At 40.2% G+C, this 22,549-nt stretch overlaps 1 protein-coding gene across 1 annotated transcript in view; it reads left to right on the top strand.

Moving 5' to 3' along the window:
• FMO2 (flavin containing dimethylaniline monoxygenase 2) overlaps nt 1-21,932 on the top strand; it is a 58,740-nt gene extending 36,808 nt beyond the window's left edge. The window contains 8 exon segments of the mRNA XM_029229676.1: nt 943-1,131; nt 3,151-3,313; nt 12,283-12,425; nt 16,488-16,687; nt 18,301-18,656; nt 20,756-20,828; nt 21,580-21,913; nt 21,915-21,932. Coding sequence (XP_029085509.1) covers nt 943-1,131; nt 3,151-3,313; nt 12,283-12,425; nt 16,488-16,687; nt 18,301-18,656; nt 20,756-20,828; nt 21,580-21,913; nt 21,915-21,932 — 1,476 coding nt within the window.
• Nucleotides 21,933-22,549: the final 617 nt, after the last annotated feature.

Here is a 22,549-nt window from a genome sequence, read left to right as displayed (position 1 = left end):
AGGCCATAATGCCATTTATATAAGATTAAGGAACTTATTTCAATTAATTTATGAGTTCCTACAGCCTTTACATTTCTTTATACCCTACCCCAGTACTGAGTCATAACAGCAACTACTGTGTGCCTGGATTATGCTTAGTCTCTGCAAATGCAGAAGCATCTATTGAGGAGTTCTTGGGCGACATTATGTAGATTTCTTATAAAACTTTCTTTGATAACATGCTGATTTCACAGACACTGAATCACCCTACTTGGCTCTTGTATGATTTAACATTAAATCATTACACAGAGCACTTTTGCAGAGGGAATTATAAACTCAACCATGGCATGTGCTGCCTCCTGATTTACCAAAGCATACTCGATAACATTTAGAATCAAGTTTAAGATTTGACTGGCATTAATACTACTTACCTGTGTCACTTGAGGAAGGTTGATTCACATAAAGCATAAAATAAAGGCGGGGGAGGATTCAAATTAAGATGCAAAAACTTCCTGCCCCCAAAAGTACTCATTTTAATTGAAATTCTCCATTGTAGTCTCTGACCAGTGTCCCAAGGTGTATTGGTTCCTAATGAGGTGGAGGATGGGTACGGCCTCCCCAGGGGGAATTTCAGAAGAGGGCTGGTTGTCACAATGATTGACATTAAACAGGTAGAGATCTGGGATGCTAAATATCCTGCAATGTGTCAGAAGGAGGACTGCCCCCACTCCCGATCCCACCAACGGCAATAGCCCCTCCAGTGAGCAACACTGGAAGGCCCCAGCCAGGTCATATCACATAGGATGATGAAGCACATATGCTGCACCTCATCAGGCAGACATTTCAGTCACACTACAGCAATGAAAGAGGTTCATGTCACGCAGGGGTTAGATTTGGAAGAAGAGTAGGAAACCAAGGGATTTTTTTTTTTAATACAAGATTATCGCTCTTTTATTTCAATAGGAAAATACTGAAGATGGCCTAGCGAGTATCTATCAATCTGTCATCACCAACACCAGCAAAGAAATGTCCTGTTTCAGTGACCTTCCAATGCCTGAAGATTTTCCAAACTTCCTGCACAATTCTAAGCTCCTGGAATACTTCAGGATTTTTGTCAAAAAGTTTGATCTACTAAAATATATTCAGTTCCAGGTATTGTATTTTGGGGAAAGAATGGTTTTCTCTACATTAGCTCACATTTAAATAGAGAAGTTACTCTGATAATGAAAGAAATTGGGAATAAAACAAAACATTCTAATTCAATTATTTTCTGAAAAACAACAGCACAGTAGAAAACCCAAAAAGTAGTGTCATTACCCCTGATATTATAGATTATATACATTAACAGAAGAAAAAAATCTGTTAAAATTAATGACTTGAATGATTACATTGACGGTGAAACTGCATTTAATACCTATAACCACTGAGGATTCCTAGCCTCATTTCCTTTGAAAGGATATATGAAAAAAAATACCACATTGTTATTTCATTTTCTTACCGTCTCCATAAAAATGAAATTTCTTAGAAAAATGTACTAAATAAACTCACAGCTCTCCATTCATCTCAGAAGCCTGTAGAAACCATTTTGGCTAATTTTTTGATGCATTCTTTAGCAACAAAAGAATAACCAGACCATTTTGAAATACAATTATAACTACCTTTCCTGTGTTTCCTTGAAAACAAATAATCAATGAGATAAAAAAACAATATTCTCATTAAACATCCTGAATTTTTATCAGTAACCTACACTCTGAAAACTAGTAACTGTGCCTAGGAAATAAAATTTAAATTATAGCCTTGAATAAATAACTGTTAGTGGAACTTAGTTTTTTTAACACAGCTCATTTTCTCAGTAACTTTAGTTTTGTTCCAGATTTGTAGTATATTAATTTGTAATCGTTGATTTGACAGACATCAATATATGTAAATACCATTAAAATATCACATTCTATCTAATGTAGTTTTTCCCAGTTTCCATTTCTCTTGTTTATGATTTTACTGAGGTTGTTTTCTGGAGGTTGGAGAGGGCTTAGGAAAACTCACTTCTGTTTATTGGCCTCTGAGTTACTACAGCCATAAGATGATGGAACTAACTCAAACTATAAAAGGAGGTGTCCTCACTGAGTTCTGTATTAATATGGTGACCTCCCAGGAGGGGAAAACTACCAGTTTGCCTGAGGAGGGGTGAACTGGCTCAGGTCAGTCACATTTCTAGTAACTTCCTCAGTGATACTGAAGGTTGGTCCTCAAACCACATTTTAAATAGCAAGAATCCACAGTACTTTAGAGAATATACTACCCGGAACTTCAAATCTGAATCTTTCAACTGAAAATGCCCAGACATTTTATAGCCTTTTCATAAGCTTTATACTAATATTCCATATACATTTTTAAATTGGAACAGCTTCAAACATTGCCAACCCAGCATTTTGAAAAATATATGAAAATTTGAAATGCATGTATAAGGGACTCAAACACTTGCCAACAAGAGAAGCATGCCATTCCTCTAGAAGTGTGAAAAGCTTTGTTTCCTTTGACACTGCTTCTTAAATACAGCAGACACACATTTATGTACACTTTTAGAAATTCATAAACCTCCAGAGAGCAAAACGGCATTCTAAAAAATCATGAACTGATAAATTATTTCATCCAAATGAGATCATGAAGTGTATTGCTAGCATGATGTTTTAAAAATAATAAATATGAACTTACCATTCATGGAGTGATGTCACTGTGCCAGGCGCTATGCAAACTGCTTCACATGGAATATCTTCTCTAATAGACAGTCTACACGGAGGTCAACACTTTTAAAGCTTCTTGATAAATACTGATTGTGTAATCACCTGAATGATGAACATGTATTTTGTATCTTGCCCAGACATTGTCTTGCTTTTTCTGGGTCTCTCTCAAGTCCTTATTCAGTCCTTAACACTGGTAACCACTGCTGAGTCAGGCTTCTCGCACAAAGCACATCCTTGGCTGCACCTGCCAAGGAAAAAGCAGCAGGGCGCACTTAGCAGTCTTTGCCTTAAGTGGCTTGAAATGGATTCAGACGGGACCTAAATGGAATCAGACATTGCACTCTACCCATCTCCACTCCCAGGGCACTGGACAAGGCCCCTGTTATGCCAGAGTAATTCTCAATGATGCCTTCTCTGTGTTCGGTTCAAGACAACCGTCCTCAGTGTGAAAAAACGCCCGGATTTCTCAACCACTGGCCAATGGGTGGTTGTTACCGAGAGCAACGGCAAGGAGCAAAGTGCTGTCTTTGATGCAGTCATGGTCTGCAGTGGTCATCACACACTCCCTCACCTCCCACTGGAGTCATTTCCAGGTGAGGCCTGTGGAGATCCCCAGCTTTTCAGAGTAGGTGTCCAGGTACTTTATATTCAGGTTGGATTGTCAGGCAAAATTACCTAGCTACTGCAACTCGGGATAATATTAAGATCAGGATAAAACTAGAAAGATGAGAGACTCCAAACACCATCTCTGATTCTGTTGAGCTCTTTGGGTCTTCATTATCAGCCAGCCTCCCTCAAAGTCACTAAATATTACTCAGTATTTCAGAGAATTCTCACCCAAATTGGTTCTCTGTTGGAGAGGTCCTTTCAGCCATGTGCTTACCTTGTCCTTTTTCTATCCTGCCAAACACCTGTGACTTTGCTACATCTTTGGAGACTTCTGCAGAGCCATGCCCACAGCCAGGGTTACTGGGGAGAGTTTCTGGAAATAAGTGCTGCTACAGGACAGTGATGTTTCAGGGAGCACAGGGGAAGATGGTACCTCCCAGGCCCTTCCCTCAGAGAGCATATCTCCTTCCCACTGCCTTCACGAAAACATCTGATACGGTGATTCAGTCCAAACCCCACATTATTCAAACCATCTGAGGAGCTTTTAAAGTTCTAATGACCTTCAAAGATTCAATTGGTCTAGGGTAGGCCTCAGTCAATTAAGGGCTACTCAGGTGATTTCAATATTCAGCTGGGATTGAGGCTTACTGACCTAACGCAGTGGAAATCTCAATCAGAATCACCTGGAGGGCTTTTAAAACCACAACTTGCTAGTTTCCACCCCTAGCATTTCCAACTCTTTAGGTCTAGTATGAGGCTGAGAATTTGCCTCTCTAACAAGTTCCCAGGTGATGCTGAAACTGCTGGCCAAGGGACCACACTTTGAGAACTAATGATCTAAAGGCTCTTTCAAGCAACCCACCATCAAACACAAATACTTTAACAAAGTCATGTTTCCTGGGAAAAGACAAAGAGATGCTTATCTTCAAAAGGGCTTGTCCAGTAAGTTGCTGATTTACTGCAAGGTGGAAACTATCCTTCACCTTATAATGTGCCTTGTTTTTAGCTTATTTTGGTTTTTGTTTGCTTTTGCAAAATAAGAATGATGAATGTTATGCTAATTATTACACAACTGCGATAATAGTACTTCATAATATGCTTAAGAAACATTTAAAAGAATATGTGCTAGGGCTTCCCTGGTGGGGCAGTGGTTGAGAGTCCGCCTGCCGATGCAGGGGACACAGGTTCGTGCCCCGGTCCGGGAAGATTCCACATGCCGCGGAGCAGCTGGGCCCATGAGCCATGGCCGCTGAGCCTGCGCGTCCGGAGCCTGTGCTCCGCAACGGGAGAGGCCACAACAGTGAGAGGCCCGCATACCGCAAAAAAAAAAAAAAGAATATATGCTATGTGATAATAAAATATCATTGTACAGTCCAAAATAGGATAATGGGTAGCTGGAAACCAACACCTGACTCTGCTCTATTCATCAAAACCAATTGTTTTGGGACGAGGGGAAGATGGTGGAGGAGTAAGCCGCGGAGATCACCTTCCTCTCCACAGATACACCAGAAATACATCTACACGTGGAACAACTCCTACAGGATACCTACTGAACGCTGGCAAAAGACCTCAGACCTCCCAAAAGGCAAGAAACCCCCCCACGTACCTGGGTAGGGCAAAAGAGAAAAGAATAAACAGAGACAAAAGAATAGGGACAGGACCTGCACGTCTGGGAGGGAGCTATGGAGGATGAACGGTTTCCACACACTAGGAAGCCCCTTCACGGTTGGAGACTGCGGGTGGCGGAGGGGGGAAGGCTTCGGAGCCGCGGAGGAGAGCACAGCAACAGGGGTGCGGAGGGAAAAGCGGGGAAATTCCCGCACAGAGGATTGGTGCTGAGCGGCACTCACCAGACCGAGAGGCTTGTCTGCTCACTCACCGGGGCGGGCGGGGCTGGGAGCCGAGGCTCGGGCTTCGGTCGGAGCGCCGGGAGAGGACCGGGATTGGCGGCGTGAACACAGCCTGCAGAGGGCTAGTGCGCCACGGATAGCCGGGAGGGAGTCCGGAGAAAAGTCTGGATCTGCCGAAGAGGCAAGAGACTTTTTCTTCCCTCTTTGTTTCCTGGTGCACGAGGAGAGGGGACTAAGAGCGCTGCTTAAAGGAGCTCCAGAGACAGGCGTGAGCCACGGCTAAAAGCGCGGACCCCAGAGACGGGCATGAGACGCTAAGGCTGCTGCTGCCGCCACGAAGAAGCCTGTGTGCAAGCACAGGTCACTATCCACAGCCCACTTCCGGGGAGCCTGTGCAGCCCGCCACTGCCCGGTTCCCGGGATCCAGGGACAACTTCCCCGGGAGGACGCACGGCGCGCCTCAGGCTGCTGCAACGTCACGTCGGCCTCTGCTGCCGCAGGCCCCCCCCGCCCCCCGTCCCCCCCCCCCCCCCCCCCCCCACCGGCCTGAGTGAGCCAGAGTCCCCGAAGCAGCTGCTCCTTTAACCCAGTCCTGTCTGAGCGAAGAACAGACGCCCTCTGGAGACTTACACGCAGAGGCGGGGCCAAATCCAAAGCTGAACCCGGGGAGCTGTGCGAATAAACAAGAGAAAGGGAAATCTCTCCCAGCAGCCTCAGAAGCAGCGGATTAAGGCTCCACAACCAACTTGATGTACCCTGCATCTGTGGAATACATGAATAGACAACGAATCATCCCAAATTGAGGAGGTGGACTTTGAGAGCAAGATTTATGATTTTTTCCCCTTTTCCTCTTTTTGTGAGTGTGTATGTGTATGCTTCTGTGTGAGATTTTGTCTGTATAGCTTTGCTTCCACCATTGGTCCTACGGTTCTATCCGTTTTGGTTTTTTTTTTATAATAATTATTTTTTATTTTAATAACTTTATTATATTTTATCTTACTTTATTTTATTTTACCTTATCTTCTTTCTTTTCTTCCTTCCTTCCCTCCTTCCTTCCTTCCCCCCTCCCTCCCTCCTTTCTTTCCTTCCTTCTTCCTTTCTTTCTTTCTTTCTTTCTCTTTCTTTCTTTCTACTTCTACTAATTCTTTCTTTCTACTTTTTTTTCTGCCTTTTATTCTGAGTCGTGTGGATGAAAGGCTCTTGGTGCTGCAGCCAGGAGTCAGTGCTGTGCCTCCGAGGTGGGAGAGCCAACTTCAGGACACTGGTCCACAAGAGACCTCCCAGTTCCACATAATATCAAACGGCGAAAATCTCCCAGAGATCTCCATCTCAACACCAGCACCCAGCTTCACTCAACGACCAGCAAGCTACAGTGCTGGACACCCTGTGCCAAACAACTAGCAAGACAGGAACACAACCCCACCCATTAGCAGAGAGGCTGCCCAAAATCATAATATGTCTACAGACACCCCAAAACACACCACCAGATGTGGACCTGCCCACCAGAAAGACAAGATCCAGCCTCATCCACCAGAACACAGGCACTAGTCCCCTCCACCAGGAAGCCTACACAACCCACTGAACCAACCTTAGCAACTGGGGACAGACACCAAAAACAACGGGAACTACGAACCTGCAGCCTGCAAAAAGCAGACCCCAAACACAGTAAGATAAGCAAAATGAGAAGACAGAAAAACACACAGCAGATGAAGGAGCAAGATAAAAACCCACCAGACCTAACAAATGAAGAGGAAATAGGCAGTCTACCTGAAAAAGAATTCAGAATAATGATAGTAAAGATGATCCAAAATCTTGGAAATAGAATAGACAAAATGCAAGAAACATTTAATAAGGACATAGAAGAACTAAAGATGAAACAAGCAACAATGAACAACACAATAAATGAAATTAAAAATACTCTGGAAGGGATCAATAGCAGAATAACTGAGGCAGAAGAACGGATAAGTGACCTGGAAGATAAAATAGTGGAAATAACTACTGCAGAGCAGAATAAAAAAAAAGAATGAAAAGAACTGAGGACAGTCTCAGAGACCTCTGGAACAACATTAAATGCACCAACATTCAAATTATAGGGGTTCCAGAAGAAAAAGAGAAAAAGAAAGGGACTGAGAAAATATTTGAAGAGATTATAGTTGAAAACTTCCCTAATATGGGAAAGGAAACAGTTAATCAAGTCCAGGAAGCACAGAGAGTCCCATACAGATAAATTCAAGGAGAAATACGCCAAGACACATATTAATCAAACTGTCAAAAATTAAACACAAAGAAAACATATTAAAAGCAACAAAAGAAAAACAACAAATAACACACAAGGGATTCCCCATAAGGCTAAAAGCTGATCTTTCAGCAGAAACCCTGCAAGACAGAAAGGACTGGCAGGACATATTTAAAGTGATGAAGGAGAAAAACCTGCCACAAAGACTACCCTACCCAGCAAGGACTTCATTCAGATTTGATGGAGAAATTAAAACCTTTACAGACAAGCAAAAGCTGAGAGAGTTCAGCACCACCAAATCAGCTTTACAACAAATGCTAAAGGAACTTCTCTAGGCAAGAAACACAAGAGAAGGAAAACACCTACAATAACAAACACAAAACAATTGAGAAAATGGGAATAGGAACGTACATATCGATAATTACCTTAAATGTAAATGGACTAAATGCTCCCACCAAAAGACACAGATGGGCTGAATGGATACAAAAACAAGACCCATATATTTGCTGTCTACAAGAGACCTACTTCAGACCTAGAGACACATACAGACTGAAAGTGAGGGGATGGAAAAAGATATCCCATGCAAATGGAAATCAAAAGAAAGCTGAAATAGCAATTCTCATATCAGACAAAATAAACTTTAAAATAAAGACTATTAGAAGAGACAAAGAAGGACACTACATAATGATCAAGGGATCGATCCAAGAAGAAGACATAACAATTGTAAATATTTATGCACCCAACATAGGAGCACCTCAATACATAAAGCAAATACTAACAGCCATAAAAGGGGAAATTGACAGTAACACATTCATAGTAGGGGACTATAACACCCCACTTTCACCAATGGACAGATCATCCAAAATGAAAATAAATAAGGAAACACAAGCTTTAAATGATACATTAAACAAGATGGACTTAATTGATATTTATAGGACATTCCATCCAAAAACAACAGAATACACTTCCTTCTCAAGTGCTCATGGAACATTCTCCAGGATCATATCTTGGGTCACAAATCAAGCCTTGGTAAATTTAAGAAAATTGAAATTGTATCAAGTATCTTTTCTGACCACAACGCTATGAGACTAGATATCAATTACAGGAAAAAAATCTGTAAAAAATACAAACACATGGAGGCTAAACAATACACCACTTAATAACGAAGTGATCACTGAAGAAAGCAAAGAGGAAATCAAAAAATACCTACAAACAAATGACAATGAAAACACGAGGACCTAAAACCTATGGGATGCAGCAAAAGCAGTTCTAAGAGGGAAGTTTATAGCAATACAACCCTACCTTAAGAAACAGGAAACATCTCCAATAAATAACCTAACCTTCCACCTCAAGCAATTAGAGAAAGAAGAACAAAAAAACCCCGAAGTTAGCAGAAGGAAAGAAATCATAAAAATCAGATCACAAATAAATGAAAAAGAAATGAAGAAAACGATAGCAAAGATCAATAAAACTAAAAGATGGTTCTTTGAGAAGATAAAAAAATTGATAAACCATTAGCCAGACTCATCAAGAAAAAAAGGGAGAAGACTCAAATCAATAGAATTAGAAATGAAAAAGGGGAAGTAACAACTGACACTGCAGAAATACAAAAGATCATGAGAGATTACTACAAGCAACTCTATGCCAATAAAATGGACATCCTGGAAGAAATGGACACATTCTTAGAAATGCACAACCTGCCAAGACTGAATCAGGAAGAAATAGAAAATATGAACAGACCAATCACAAGCACTGAAATTGAAACTCTGATTAAAAATCTTCCAACAAACAAAAGCCCAGGACCAGATGGCTTCACAGGTGAATTCTATCAAACATTTAGAGAAGAGCTAACACATATCCTTCTCAAACTCTTCCAAAATATAGCAGAGGGAGGAACACTCCCAAACTCATTCTACGAGGCCACCATCACCTTGATACCAAAACCAGACAAGGATGTCACAAAGAAAGAAAACTACAGGCCAATATTACTGATGAACATAGCTGCAAAAATCCTCAACAAAATACTAGCAAACAGAATCCAACAGCACATTGAAAGGATCATACACCATGATCAAGTGGGGTTTATTTCAGGAATGCAAGGATTCTTCAATATACGCAAATCAATCCATGTGATACACCATATTAACAAATTGAAGGAGAAAAACCATATGATCATTTCAATAGATGCAGAGAAAGCATTCGACAAAATTCAACACCCATTTATGATAAAAACCTTGCAGAAGGTAGGCATAGAGGGAACTTTCCTCAACATAATAAAGGCCATATATGACAAACCCACAGCCAACATCGTCCTCAATGATGAAAAACTGAAAGCATTTCCAGTAAGATCAGGAACAAGACAAGGTTGCCCACTCTCACCACTCTTATTCAACATAGTTTTGGAAGTTTTAGCCACAGCAATCAGAGAAGAAAAGGAAATAAAAGGAATCCAAATCGGAAAAGAAGAAGTAAAGCTGTCACTGTTTGCAGATGACATGATACTATACAGAGAGAATCCTAAAGATGCCACCAGAAAACTACTAGAGCTAATAAATGAATTTGGTAAAGTAGCAGGATACAAAATTAATGCACAGAAATCTCTGGCATTCCTATACACTAATGATGAAAAATCTGAAAGTGAATTCAAGCAAACACTCCCATTTACCATTGCAACAAAAAGAATAAAATATCTAGGAATAAACCTACCTAAGGAGACAAAAGACCTGTATGCAGAAAATTATAAGACACTGATGAAAGAAATTAAAGATGATACAAATAGATGGAGAGATATACCATGTTCTTGGATTGGAAGAATCAACATTGTGAAAATGACTCTACTACCCAAAGCCATCTACAGATTCAATGCAATCCCTATCAAACTACCACTGGCATTTTTCACAGAACTAGAACAAAAAATTTCACAATTTGTATGGAAACACAAAAGACCCCGAATAGCCAAAGCAATCTTGAGAACGAAAAATGGAGCTGGAGGAATCAGGCCACCTGACTTCAGACTATACTACAAAGCTACAGTAATCAAGACAAAATGATACTGGCACAAAAACAGAAAGATACATCAATGGAACAGGATAGAAAGCCCAGAGATAAACCCACGCACATATGGTCACCTTATCTTTGATAAAGGAGGCAGGAATGTACAGTGGAGAAAGGACAGCCTCTTCAATAAGTCGTGCTGGGAAAACTGGACAGGTACATGTAAAAGTATGAGATTAGATCACTCCCTAACACCATACACAAAAATAAGCTCAAAATGGATTAAAGACCTAAATGTAAGGCCAGAAACTATCAAACTCTTAGAGGAAAACATATGCAGAACACTCTATGACATAAATCACAGCAAGATCCTTTTTGACCCACCTCCTAGAGAAATGGAAATAAAAAAATAATAAACAAATGGGACCTAATGAAACTTCAAAGCTTTTGCACAGCAAAGGAAACCGTAAACAAGACCAAAAGACAACCCCAGAATGGGAGAAAATATTTGCAAATGAAGCAACTGACAAAGGATTAATCTCCAAAATTTATAAGCAGCTCATGCAGCTCAATAACAAAAAAACAAACAACCCAATCCAAAAATGCGCAGAAGACCTAAATAGACATTTCTTCAAAGAAGATATACACACTGCCAACAAACACATGAAAGAATGCTCAACATCATTAATCATTAGAGAAATGCAAATCAAAACTACAACGAGATATCATCCCACACCAGTCAGAATGGCCATCATCAAAAAATCTAGAAACAATAATTGCTGGAGAGGGTGTGGAGAAAAGGGAACACTCTTGCACTGCTGGTGGGAATGTAAATTGGTACAGCCACTATGGAGAACAGTATGGAGGTTCGTTAAAAAACTACAAATAGAACTACCATATGACCCAGCAATCCCACTACTTGGCATATACCCTGAGAAAACCATAATTCAAAAACAGTCATGTACCAAAATGTTCATTGCAGCTCTATTTACAATAGCCTGGAGATGGAAACAACCTAAGTGTCCATCATCAGATGAATGGATAAAGAAGATGTGGCACATACATACAATGGAATATTACTCAGCCATAAAAAGAAACAAAATTGAGCTATTTGTAATGAGGTGGATGGACCTAGAGTCTGTCATACAGAGTGAAGTAAGTCAGAAAGAGTAAGACAAATACTGTATGCTAACACGTATATATGGAATTTAAGAAAAAAAAAGTCATGATGAACCTAGGGGTAAGACAGAAATAAAGACACAGACCTACTAGAGAATGGACTTGAGGCTATGGGGAGGTGGAAGGGTAAGCTGTGACAAAGTGAGAGAGAGGCATGGACATATATACACTACCAAATGTAAGGTAGATAGCACGTGGGAAGCAGCCGCATAGCACAGGGAGATCAGCTCGGTGCTTTGTGACCGCCTGGAGGGGTGGGATAGGGAGGGTGGGAGGGAGGGAGACGCAAGAGTGAAGAGATATGGGAACATATGTATATGTATAACTGATTCACTTTGTTATAAAGCAGAAACTAACACACCATTGTAAAGCAATTATACTCTAATAAAGATAAAAAGAAACAAACTATAAAGATGTCTTTGCTGCTAAAATAAAAAAAAATTGTTTGTTCTCTAATAAATATCTAAGCTGCAGCCTCTGAAATCAACTCTTTTGGTCCTGTACCATATGCTTCACCTAACATTTCTTATGTGGTTCATACTTTGAGTTTGCCAGTTGGCCTTGATACTGTAACATACCTAAGAGGGGAAGAGACAAAACAAATGATTTTCCCCAGAAAGGAAAAGCTGATGGTGCAGTTTTATTGAACTTAACTTGACATAGTTCATGGATTTCTCTTTTCTTCCCCCTAAAGGTATTCAGAAGTTCAAAGGCCAGTATTTCTATAGCCACCAATACAAGCACCCAGAGGGATTTGAAAGAAAACTCATTTTGGTGATTGGAATAGGAAACTCAGCCTCAGATATTGCAGTTGAGTTGAGTAAGAAGGCTGCTCAGGTAAGATGTTCCCTGATTACCTTGTACGGTGGAGGAGAGGAAAATCCCAGCCATGTAACTAAGGCTCCATTACTCATTAAACTGATTTGTTGTTTGGTTGCCCAGTGTGGTATCATAGAAAATCTGGAAATCAAGAAGCCAGAGTTTATCTCCCACCTTTGCCACTAATCAGCCTTATAACCTAGAGGCAGTCATTTTACTTCTGTGGGCTATGGTTCCCTCACTTAAGTTTGGATCAGATGACTTTCAGCACAGGAGGCCTTGTTTCTACCCAGGGGGCTTTATGAGTTGACCTGTTCATCTTTGGAGGAGTGCCTTTTAGAAATTTAGTGCATATTTGAATTCTATTTGAAATGTAAATAATCCTTAGCTTCCAAGAATCATTAAAGGAAAGATTAAACAGACAGACTCCCAACCATAATCACAGATATTTAGGTGCTCCCTGAGCCCTTCCAACCACTGTTATCTTTGCACCTGCTCAGGAATGACACAGCTTAGCTTCCAGAGTCAAACATTACAAGGTACAGATAATGCTGACAGAGGCGGTTGGGAATAGCAGAAAATAAAACCCTTTTACAAGGACAGAGCTAGGCAAAGATGGGAAAATAGCTAAGGTTCCTCTCCCCAAAGCATCCCCTCTCAACAGGGCCCTATCACTCTGATGTAGCCCAGCATCTTCTGGCTACACAGGAGTTGCAGTAGCCATGTCTACAACCAGCAAAACTGTCCAGTCCTGAGACTCACACTGTCAGGGCTCAAGATGCCCAGTAGCAAATGTGATAAAAGAACATAGTGCCTCCCCAGCAGGTTGATGAAGGGGTTCCACTGGGACCTGTCAGAATTACCACCCTGGGGATAAGCAGGTCACTAACACCAGAAAGAGATTTACTAGACCCAGGAGGTCCTCACCTTTTATGTGAAAAGAAACCACTTTTCACTTTTCAAAGCTTTTAAGACCTCAGCGTGAGGTGGCTGGACCTAGAGTTGTCATACAGAGTGAAGTAAGTCAGAAAGAGAAAAACAAATACCGTATGCTAACACATATATATAGAATCTAAAAAAAAAAAAAAAGTGGTTCTGAAGAACCTAGGGGCAGGAGACAGGAATAAAGATGCAGACGTAGAGAATGGACTTGAGGACACGGGGAGTGGGAAGGGTAAGCTGGGACAAAGTGAGAGAGTGGCATGGACATATATACACTACCAAATATGAAACAGATAGCTAGTGGGAAGCAGCTGCATAGCACAGGGAGATCAGCTCAGTGCTTTGTGACCACCTAGAGTGGTGGGTTAGGGAGGGTGAGAGGGAGACACAAGAGGGAGAAGATACAGGGATATATGTATAGCTGATTCACTTTGTTATACAGCAGAAACTAACGCAACATTGTAAAGCAATTATACTCCAATAAAGATGTTAAAAAAAAAAAAAAAAGACCTCAGTGTGAAGAACAAGTGAGGAGGCAGTAACTGTAAAGTCTTAGAAGAGCCAACTCAGGTAGGGAGGCAAAAGGTCCAGTCTCTTTCCTGTTGGGAATGCCTGCCAAGCTTGAGGAAGAGAGTATGATAAAAGGAGCTGACTTAGCTGTCAACCAAGGAAAGCTCCGTACTAGACCACTACATGTTACAGGTCAGTGATTTGGACTTAGAACAGATGATCCAAAGATATCAAATCTTAGATTGCAAGAGTCTATTTCCTTATATGGGCCTTGCCATGTAAAAGCCTGTCAGTCATGCCAGATTCAATATTAAGAAACCACCTTTGCTATATTTGTGTGCCTTTCACCTCATTAATCTTTAAATAGGATGTCTCTTCAATATTTATTGGATTAATAACATAATTGATAGTTATGATAAAATGTCTTACACAGAGCAATGCACTCTCAACCCTTCTGTGAGAAGAGATACATAGGAGCTATGTATGTAAGGGATAGAACCAGGTGCATCTGCAAAGCTTAAAATTATAGCCTAAACTCACCTTAGTCCTGAGTGTGCCCTGCTTCTGTTAAAGGAGGTTCATGTTCACAAGTATATGGCATGCTCTACCACAGTCCAAAAGCACCACTCAAAATACTATGGGATGGTGCTGAGCCATCCACACACTTTCTCACCAAAAACCAGATCTCTGACCCTTGGCCTGAAGTATGCATCTCAGGGAAAGAAGCCTGATCCTAAATCCTAAGACATATCACACTGTTGCAGCTAGTACAGCTAGCCAGATTAGACTCCCTGCTGTAAAGATGGTGACAGCAGAAAGAGGATAAATAAAATAGGCAGAGCTTTCAGTATGAAACATGGATTGATCCTAAGGAAGAAGGGCAGACAATAAGTAATGGAAAGAGATATTCATGGAAATATTTGAAGTATATTATCTAATACCTAACCAAAGTAGTGCCAAGTCAACAAAAGGGAAACGGCAGGAGAAAATCAGGATATAAGGGTATTACCACTCACAGACCAACAATTCAACACCATTATACCATTTTATGTAAGTGCTACTTCACAAGCTAAGGAGTTGAGGCCCCAGCAAAACTTGTCTCCAAATTCTGGCTCACTCCAGATATGTGGCACTGTATGAAACTCCTCTCCTCCAGGCTAACTTTACAAAATAACAATACCTATCAGTACTTATCACTTGCCAGGCAATATTTTCAGTACTTTACATATATTATCTCATTTAATTTGCACAATAATTCTATGAAGCAGGTACTATTTTAAAGAGAGAGAGAAATGGAGGCACAGAGAGGTTGAAGTAACTCACCCAAGGCAACACAGCTTGTAAGTAGTGGGGCTGAGAGTCAAACCCAGGCAGTCTGGATCCAGAGTCCTAGATCTAGAATCCATGATCTTAAACTCCTAAGTGAATCAGTTTCCTTGTAAGTGAATCTTATGTGTTTATCAAGGACAGCCTTGTACAGCAGAACTCATAGAGTTCTGGCATGTAAAAGTACTGGCATATAAAATTTTAAGACGCAAGTCAAATATGCATTTGGTCAATGGCGGAGTAACAGTAAACAAAGTAAAGTATATATTTGAAAAGAGATATAAATGCACACCTTGAAAACTAGGGAAATATAAGTATACAAGGTAAAGAATACATCTGACATATACACACTAGTATATATAAAATAGGTAATCAACAAGGAACTACTGTATAGCACAGGGAACTAACTCCACTCAATACTCTGTAATAACCTATATGGAAAAAGAATCTGAAAAAGAATATATATATATATATATATATATATGTATAACTGATTACCTCCTATATTAACTTCCATGTAAAGTAGTATCTATGAATAGTAAATGTTAGATTTTTAAACTCTGAATTTTTAAAATAAATTCAAAGTTAAAAATCTGGTAACTCAATCAAGATCTAGAAACTGATGGAAGGAATCATAACATATATGCTTTTAGAATTTATGCAGTAGTTAATAAAATAATGCTACATTTTTTTAAAAAAAGAGTACATATGAGAGGGGATTCAGAAGTGCACTTGAAGAGAATGGAAATCACAGTATAAGTGCAGAATTTTTAACTTTTAAAATATATAACAATGTTCTTTCAAGTATGGGAAGAAGCTGATTTCCCTTGTTATTCCCTCTCTGGGGATATACAGATCCATATATTTGTGCCTATCTAGACATTAGGCTGTAATCATACATTTCCTAGGATTATAATTGTATACCTTCCCTATAAAAACAACTTGTGGTGGATGGAAAAGGTAAGAGGAGGGAAGGAGCATTGAACCACAACTTCAAACATGGCAAAAATTTGTGGGTTTTATGATTGGTTTAGCCCAAAGATTTTCTCATATTTCCATGAAGTTCTCAAGACTATGGTAGTCTTCCTCTATCAGCATAAGTACTACTGGTTCCCACATGTATGATAAAGCTGCCCCAGAGCAGTGAAAACTGGAAGGCACTTCACTTTGAGGTCAATCATCTTTAAAACAAAGCATTTCAGCAAATTCTGGGGCCATACGTGTGATGTATTATCTACACAGTGGGTTCCTCCCAAAAGAGATGATGCCCTAGTTTGAACTGCATCCTTTTTTGCTCACCAGGTGTTTATCAGCACCAGACACGGTTCCTGGGTCATGTGCCGTATCTCTGAAGATGGCTATCCCTGGGACATGGTGTTCCACACCCGTTTTAGCTCCATGCTCCGAAATGTCCTGCCACGAAGAGTTGTAAAATGGGTGATGGAACAACAGATGAATCGGTGATTCAACCATGAAAATTATGGACTTATGCCTCAAAACAAGTAGAGTTACTTTGCTTTTTTATGGTATACTCATTGGTAATCAAGGATGTCAGAGGGGTTTCTTTTTGCAAAGAGCTAAATTGCTAACATGGTAGTTCAAACTACAACCTAACAATATGGGTATCATGTAGCTCCTGGATTTTGAATTCCAAATTTGTTCTGTATGCCTTTTAAAAAGTAAATATTTAAGAAGATGAAGTATAAATATTATGAGCTGCTCCAGAAAGTAGAACTAGGGTCATGGGAAGGACTTCCTAATACCCAGAGCTGTCCAACATTGGAAAAGGCTGTTTTAAGAGATTGTGACCGTCCTTTCAGAGGGTGGGTGGGAAAACTGATCCAAATTCTACATCTGTTAATTCATACTTTGCTAACTCTGTACACCACAAGGGTTCTTCCTGTGGGTAGCTTTCGAGAACATACTCACTGCCTGTTAATCTGTTATACATCACTGATCTTATAAACACAAGCAAAAAATATGGATGTTTATTTTTCTTTATTTGATAACAGGCTCCTTCCCTTAAAAAAAAAAAAAAAAACAGAAAAGGTTTGCAATCTTTCAACAAATGCAACGTGGCTGCTATCTTCTGAGATCTGATACATGTACCATGTATCCTTATTTTTTTAACAAAATGGTTCTCAAATCTACAAAAAAGGAAATTCCAGAAATACAGCCAGACTTTGCTCCACTATTCACGCTATCACATACATACAGAGACTCCACGTATATTTGGGATCAAGAAATATCCCCAAACTTGATTCTATGCATTAATTTTCACACTAATCCCTTAATAAGTTTCAAAACTAATGGGAATTTAACTAAGTTTTCCTTACTTACTTATGATCAGATAGAAATTAAATGGAACATCAAGATAATTAAAGGTAGATAACATAAAACAACAGAAATTATCAATGGGATAATAACAACTGGAATGCTCAGGAATTGACCACAGGCATTGGCATTTTGTCTAAGCCCTTAGGAATGCCTCCTTTTTTGAAATGTGTTTTGCCCACATCATCTACATGTTTTGCTTATTTGTTGAGGGAAGAGATATGTGACATGAGAATAAAGTCAGAGAGTAAGGCTTGGGGTAGCCCAACTAGTCAAGTTAGAAAGTTTTATGGATATTTGAAAAACCTCTTTATTCCCCAAGCCCATAACATATCAAGAGAGTTCAAAACCCCTCATTAAATACTCTTTCTGGGGCTTCCCTGGTGGCACAGTGGTTAAGAATCTGCCTGCCAATGCAAGGGACACGGATTCAAGCCCTGGCCCGGGAAGATCCCACATGCCGCGGAGCAACTCAGCCCATGCGCCACAACTACTGAGCCTGAGCTCTAGAGCCCGCAAGCCACAACTACTGAGCCCACGTGCCACAACTACTGAAGCCTGCGCGCCTAGAGCCCGTGCTCTGCAACAAGAGAAGCCACAACAATGAGAAGCCCACACACTGCAACGAAGAGAAGCCCCGGCTCACCGCAACTAGAGAAGGCCTGCGCACAGCAACGGAGACCCAACACAGCCAAAAATTAAAATTAAAATAAAATAAATAAAAAATTAAGAAAAAAGAAAAGAAATACTCTTTCTGAGTGTTTTCTTCTGCATGTTTCAGATACCTTATGAAATAGCCAATACTAAGTGATGATCTTCCAAGTCATATACTCTATGGAGCCATCAAGGTGAAATCAAGAGTGAAAGAGCTCACAGAAACTTCTGCCATCTTTGAGGATGGAACAGTGGAGGAGGACATTGACATCATTGTCTTTGCAATAGGATATACTTTCTCTTTTCCCTTCCTTGAAGATCCACTTGTTAAAGTAGAGAATAATATGGTCTTGCTGTACAAATACATGTTCCCTCCTCACCTGGAGAAGTCAACCCTTGCATGCATTGGTCTTATCCAGCCTCTAGGTTCAATTTTCCCAACTGTTGAACTTCAAGCTCGTTGGGTAACAAGAGTTTTCAAAGGTAAGTGAGTGGGCAAGTGAATGGCTGAGTGTTTCACACCTGGTGGATTTTGCTAAATAACAAGTTTAGAAAAGGAGGTTGCCAACAAGAAGGTTGCCAACCTTGGCTGCTCTCACAAAACTGACATCCTAAAAAGTTAGAAAATTCACAAAATAACCAATACTGGGATATGATAATAATAAATATCTGCAATCATTCCTTTAAAATATTAGAAAATTCAGAGAATTTCAGTTGGCATAATGTTAAGTAAATATTATTTTTTCTTGGACTAATGAGAGAACAGAAGGAAGGAAGACATCTATGACTCCTAGTTTTACCTATAATATGTTTATAAATTCCTCAGAATATGTGCAAATCAAGAGACCTAGGGCCTACTCCATACTTAACTCCAAATTAACTCTTAATACCTAAGCAGCTCAACCTCACAGATCCCTACAAAGCTATAAAATTATTAAAATATTTCTCTCTGAGCATTGTGTAGCACTTTGTACTTCTCAGAAGGCTGTTACTATCTCCCTGATCCAGGGCTCAATTCAGCTCAACAAAATCTTATTGAATACTTAGCCCTGTGCTGGAACTTGGTAGGATACAGAGAAATCTAAATGGGTCATTTTAAGATAATAAGACATGTGCTTTGTCAGAGGACTGCATGGAGTGTCTGGAAAAAGAGAAAGGGTGCTTAGCGACAGCAGAGTTTGGATAAAGGAAGGGCATGTGGTCAAGGAAAACTCCCTAGATAACTGGGTTTCCCAGGTGCAGAAAAGGGAATCAGCACAGAGGTGTGATGCAGATGAGGAATTATTACAAGATACTTGACATTCCTAGAACATGAGGTGTGAGGCAGAGAGGGGTGAGAGATTATTCTTAGAGAGGAAGGGACCAAGACACAGGAACCTTTTAAGACATGCTAAGGAGCTTGAATATAAAATGTGTATCAGCTCTTCCCAAATTTAGCTACACATAAAAACCATCTGAGGGACTCTTAGGGACCCTGGCCTGAGGACCTAGTGTCTCCATTTAAGAAAGCTCTTCTGCCAGAAGACCCAATGAAAGGTTTAGCAAGGACCAGACATTATCAGATTTTCACTTTTGATAGATTATTTCAACATTAGTGTGAAAGACAGATTTGAAAGGCGAAAGGAATAGAGTCTCAAAGACCAGTGAGAAGGCTACTGTAATCGTCTATACTAAAATGTGATACAACCTCAGCCAGGCAAAGAGACAAAGTGGAGAAGAGAGCTAGTTAAGAATCAAACCAGCGGGACGTAATGCTTTGCTCCATGTAGAAAAGTTCTAGGAAAAGAAAAGAATCAAGGGTGACTTGATCAAGGCAGACCTCAGGTGGTGGAAACTGGGTGGGGAGCAGTGCTGGGGCTAGAGGGAGCGTGTGGTAGAGGATGCAAGTCTGAGCAGTAGGACTTCAGTGATGAGCTCAGTTTTGGACTCATTGAATCTGAGATGTCTGATGACTAGCCATATCCAGGGAAGCTCACCATTCTTCAGCATGTCTGAAGTTCCAGGGACACCTGTGACAGGGGACGGAATCACAAGCACACAGTGATAACTGACATCAATCTTTCTCTCTCTCCACTGCCCTACCTCAGTTTGTGCCACCCCTTCCCTCACCTGGTTTTCTTGAACAGCCTCTTAACTTGTCTTGCTGCCTTTAAACTGACCTGCCGGGAGCCCATTTCCCAAAATTCAGCACCTCAAAGAATCTTTCCAAAAGGCGAATCTCATCTTGTCCCCCATGGCTTCCCACCACTTTCAGAATGGAGCTCAAGCCATCTGGCACGGCTTCCCAACTTCTCAGGCTCACCTTCCCTCTCCACCTTCTTCTCTAACCCCCCACTCCCACCCCAGAGTCCACACTGTAGCCTGGTGATCCCTGGGCAACATTACATAGAACTCAATGCGGGTGGTGCACCCTGGAGTTCAACAACATAGCAGCGCTGACCGATATCTCATGGGTAAATGGCCAAAATTTAATTGTAGGAATCAACTGATTGTAGGAATCAGTTGATTGTAGGAATCAATCATCTAGATAAAGCAATGAAATTGAATCAAACCCACTACTCAACCAACCTTTTATTCTCTAGGCTTGTGTACTTTGCCCTCGGAGAGAACTATGATGGCAGACATTATCAAGAGGAATAAAAAAAGAATTGACTTGTAAGAATTTTTTTAAATTCTTTACATAGAACAGTGTTTCTCCAAGTATAGTGATCTAACTACTCACAAGAACCACCTAGCTGCTTCTAAAAAAGCAAATTCTTATACATACTACTTTAAGATCCAACTACTTAAAAATAGTAATTTCACCAAACAAGAACATTTATCCTTGACCTAAATTTATTTGTTTTATATATTGCCCATGTTAGATTCTGTATCCTCTCACACTCTGTGGTAAAGAGGAAGTGGGATGGGGGCAGTGGTGGTGACAGTAGCCTAAGTATCTCTGGAAAGTTAGCTGGAGGAACTCCCATCAAAGCAAATTAGAAAGGAGTTGGTGTGAAGTGAAGGTCAAGGATTTACATTTTGTGATGAAGTGGAATGGAGTTCAATAGAGATCAAGTACATTGGAAAGTAGACTTGGGGGCCTTATAGTGTAGAGGTTATCTCACATTCAAATTCTAATTCATCTACTATATGCTAGTCAGAGTGCAAGGTACTTTAATAATTTAACAAGCAAATATTGTGTCTCTTCTGGGCAAAACACTGAGCTATGCTTTCATCTGTGTTATCTTGTGAATCTTTGCAGCAATCCTGACTAGTTTTACTTGCCAGGAGACTTGGAGAGTTATTCAAAACTCATTTATTCATTCATTCATTACTTCGTTCTTTCAATAGCTAATGAATACCTAATGTTCTTATATAACTTAGAACATTTTGTGAATCTGTCCTTTATTCTTTCTTCATTAAGGTTTGGAGAGAGCAACAACCAGATACTGCACACCAGTTACATCGACTACTTGGACGAGCTCGCCTTAGAGATAGGTGCAAAGCCAGACCTCCTCTCTCTCTTGCTAAAAGAGCCTAACCTGACTGTGAAATTTTATCTTGGGCCCTGCAACTCCTATCAGTATCGCCTGGTTGGACCTGGGCAATGGAATGGAACCAGGAGTGCCATCTTCACCCAGAAACAAAGGATATTGAAGCCTTTAAAGACACGGGCTCTAAAAACTTCATCTAATTTCCCAGTTTCCTTCCTGTTGAAAATCCTGGGGCTTCTTGCTGTTGTGGTGGCCTTTTTTTCCCCAACTTCAGTGGTTCTAATATGTCAGCATAATGCTTTTGGCTTTCATGTCACTCAGTACCTCTTAAAGAGAAAAAAAAAAAAAGACTAAGAAAAAATATTAAATCTAAAGTCTAAATTTTAGAGTTGAAGAAAACAGAGTGAGAGAGGTAACTGTGGAGAGTTAGCAGACTTAGGTCTATGTGTAAAACTGAAATTGTGTCATGAAATTTCTTTGCCATTTCTACCCTTCCCTCAAGTTCACTAGACTCTCAAAAAAAGACAATAAAATAACACTGGCTAAACAGTGCTGCCAAGCCCTGGTAAAGAAGAGTCATGTGGGAAAATAGTAGAATTACACAGAACGAAAAGCACCCATGGTTTAAATCACTGGAAAATTTTAAGTGTGGGAAAATATTAAAATTCCTGTGTGTTGTTTTTGATAGTCTTCTTAGCCAAACTCTATATGGTAACAAAGTTCTCAGATGTTAGGTCATGTGCCATTTGCTTCATGGAGACTCACTCAAAAATACTGGAGAAAAAAATGAGAGGATAGACTTAGAACATGGCAATGCTCAGACAGACTTTTAGGGCCTCACATCGAAAGCTGAGCAAGTAGCCACATTTCTTATATTTGTCTTATATTTTGACAGAAACA

Source organism: Monodon monoceros, unplaced genomic scaffold (assembly GCF_005190385.1).
Source record: "Monodon monoceros isolate NGI ecotype Baffin Bay Population unplaced genomic scaffold, NGI_Narwhal_1 Super_Scaffold_18, whole genome shotgun sequence".
In the NCBI taxonomy this organism is placed as follows: Eukaryota; Metazoa; Chordata; class Mammalia; order Artiodactyla; family Monodontidae; genus Monodon; species Monodon monoceros.
This window is presented reverse-complemented; position numbering and strand designations above follow the sequence as displayed.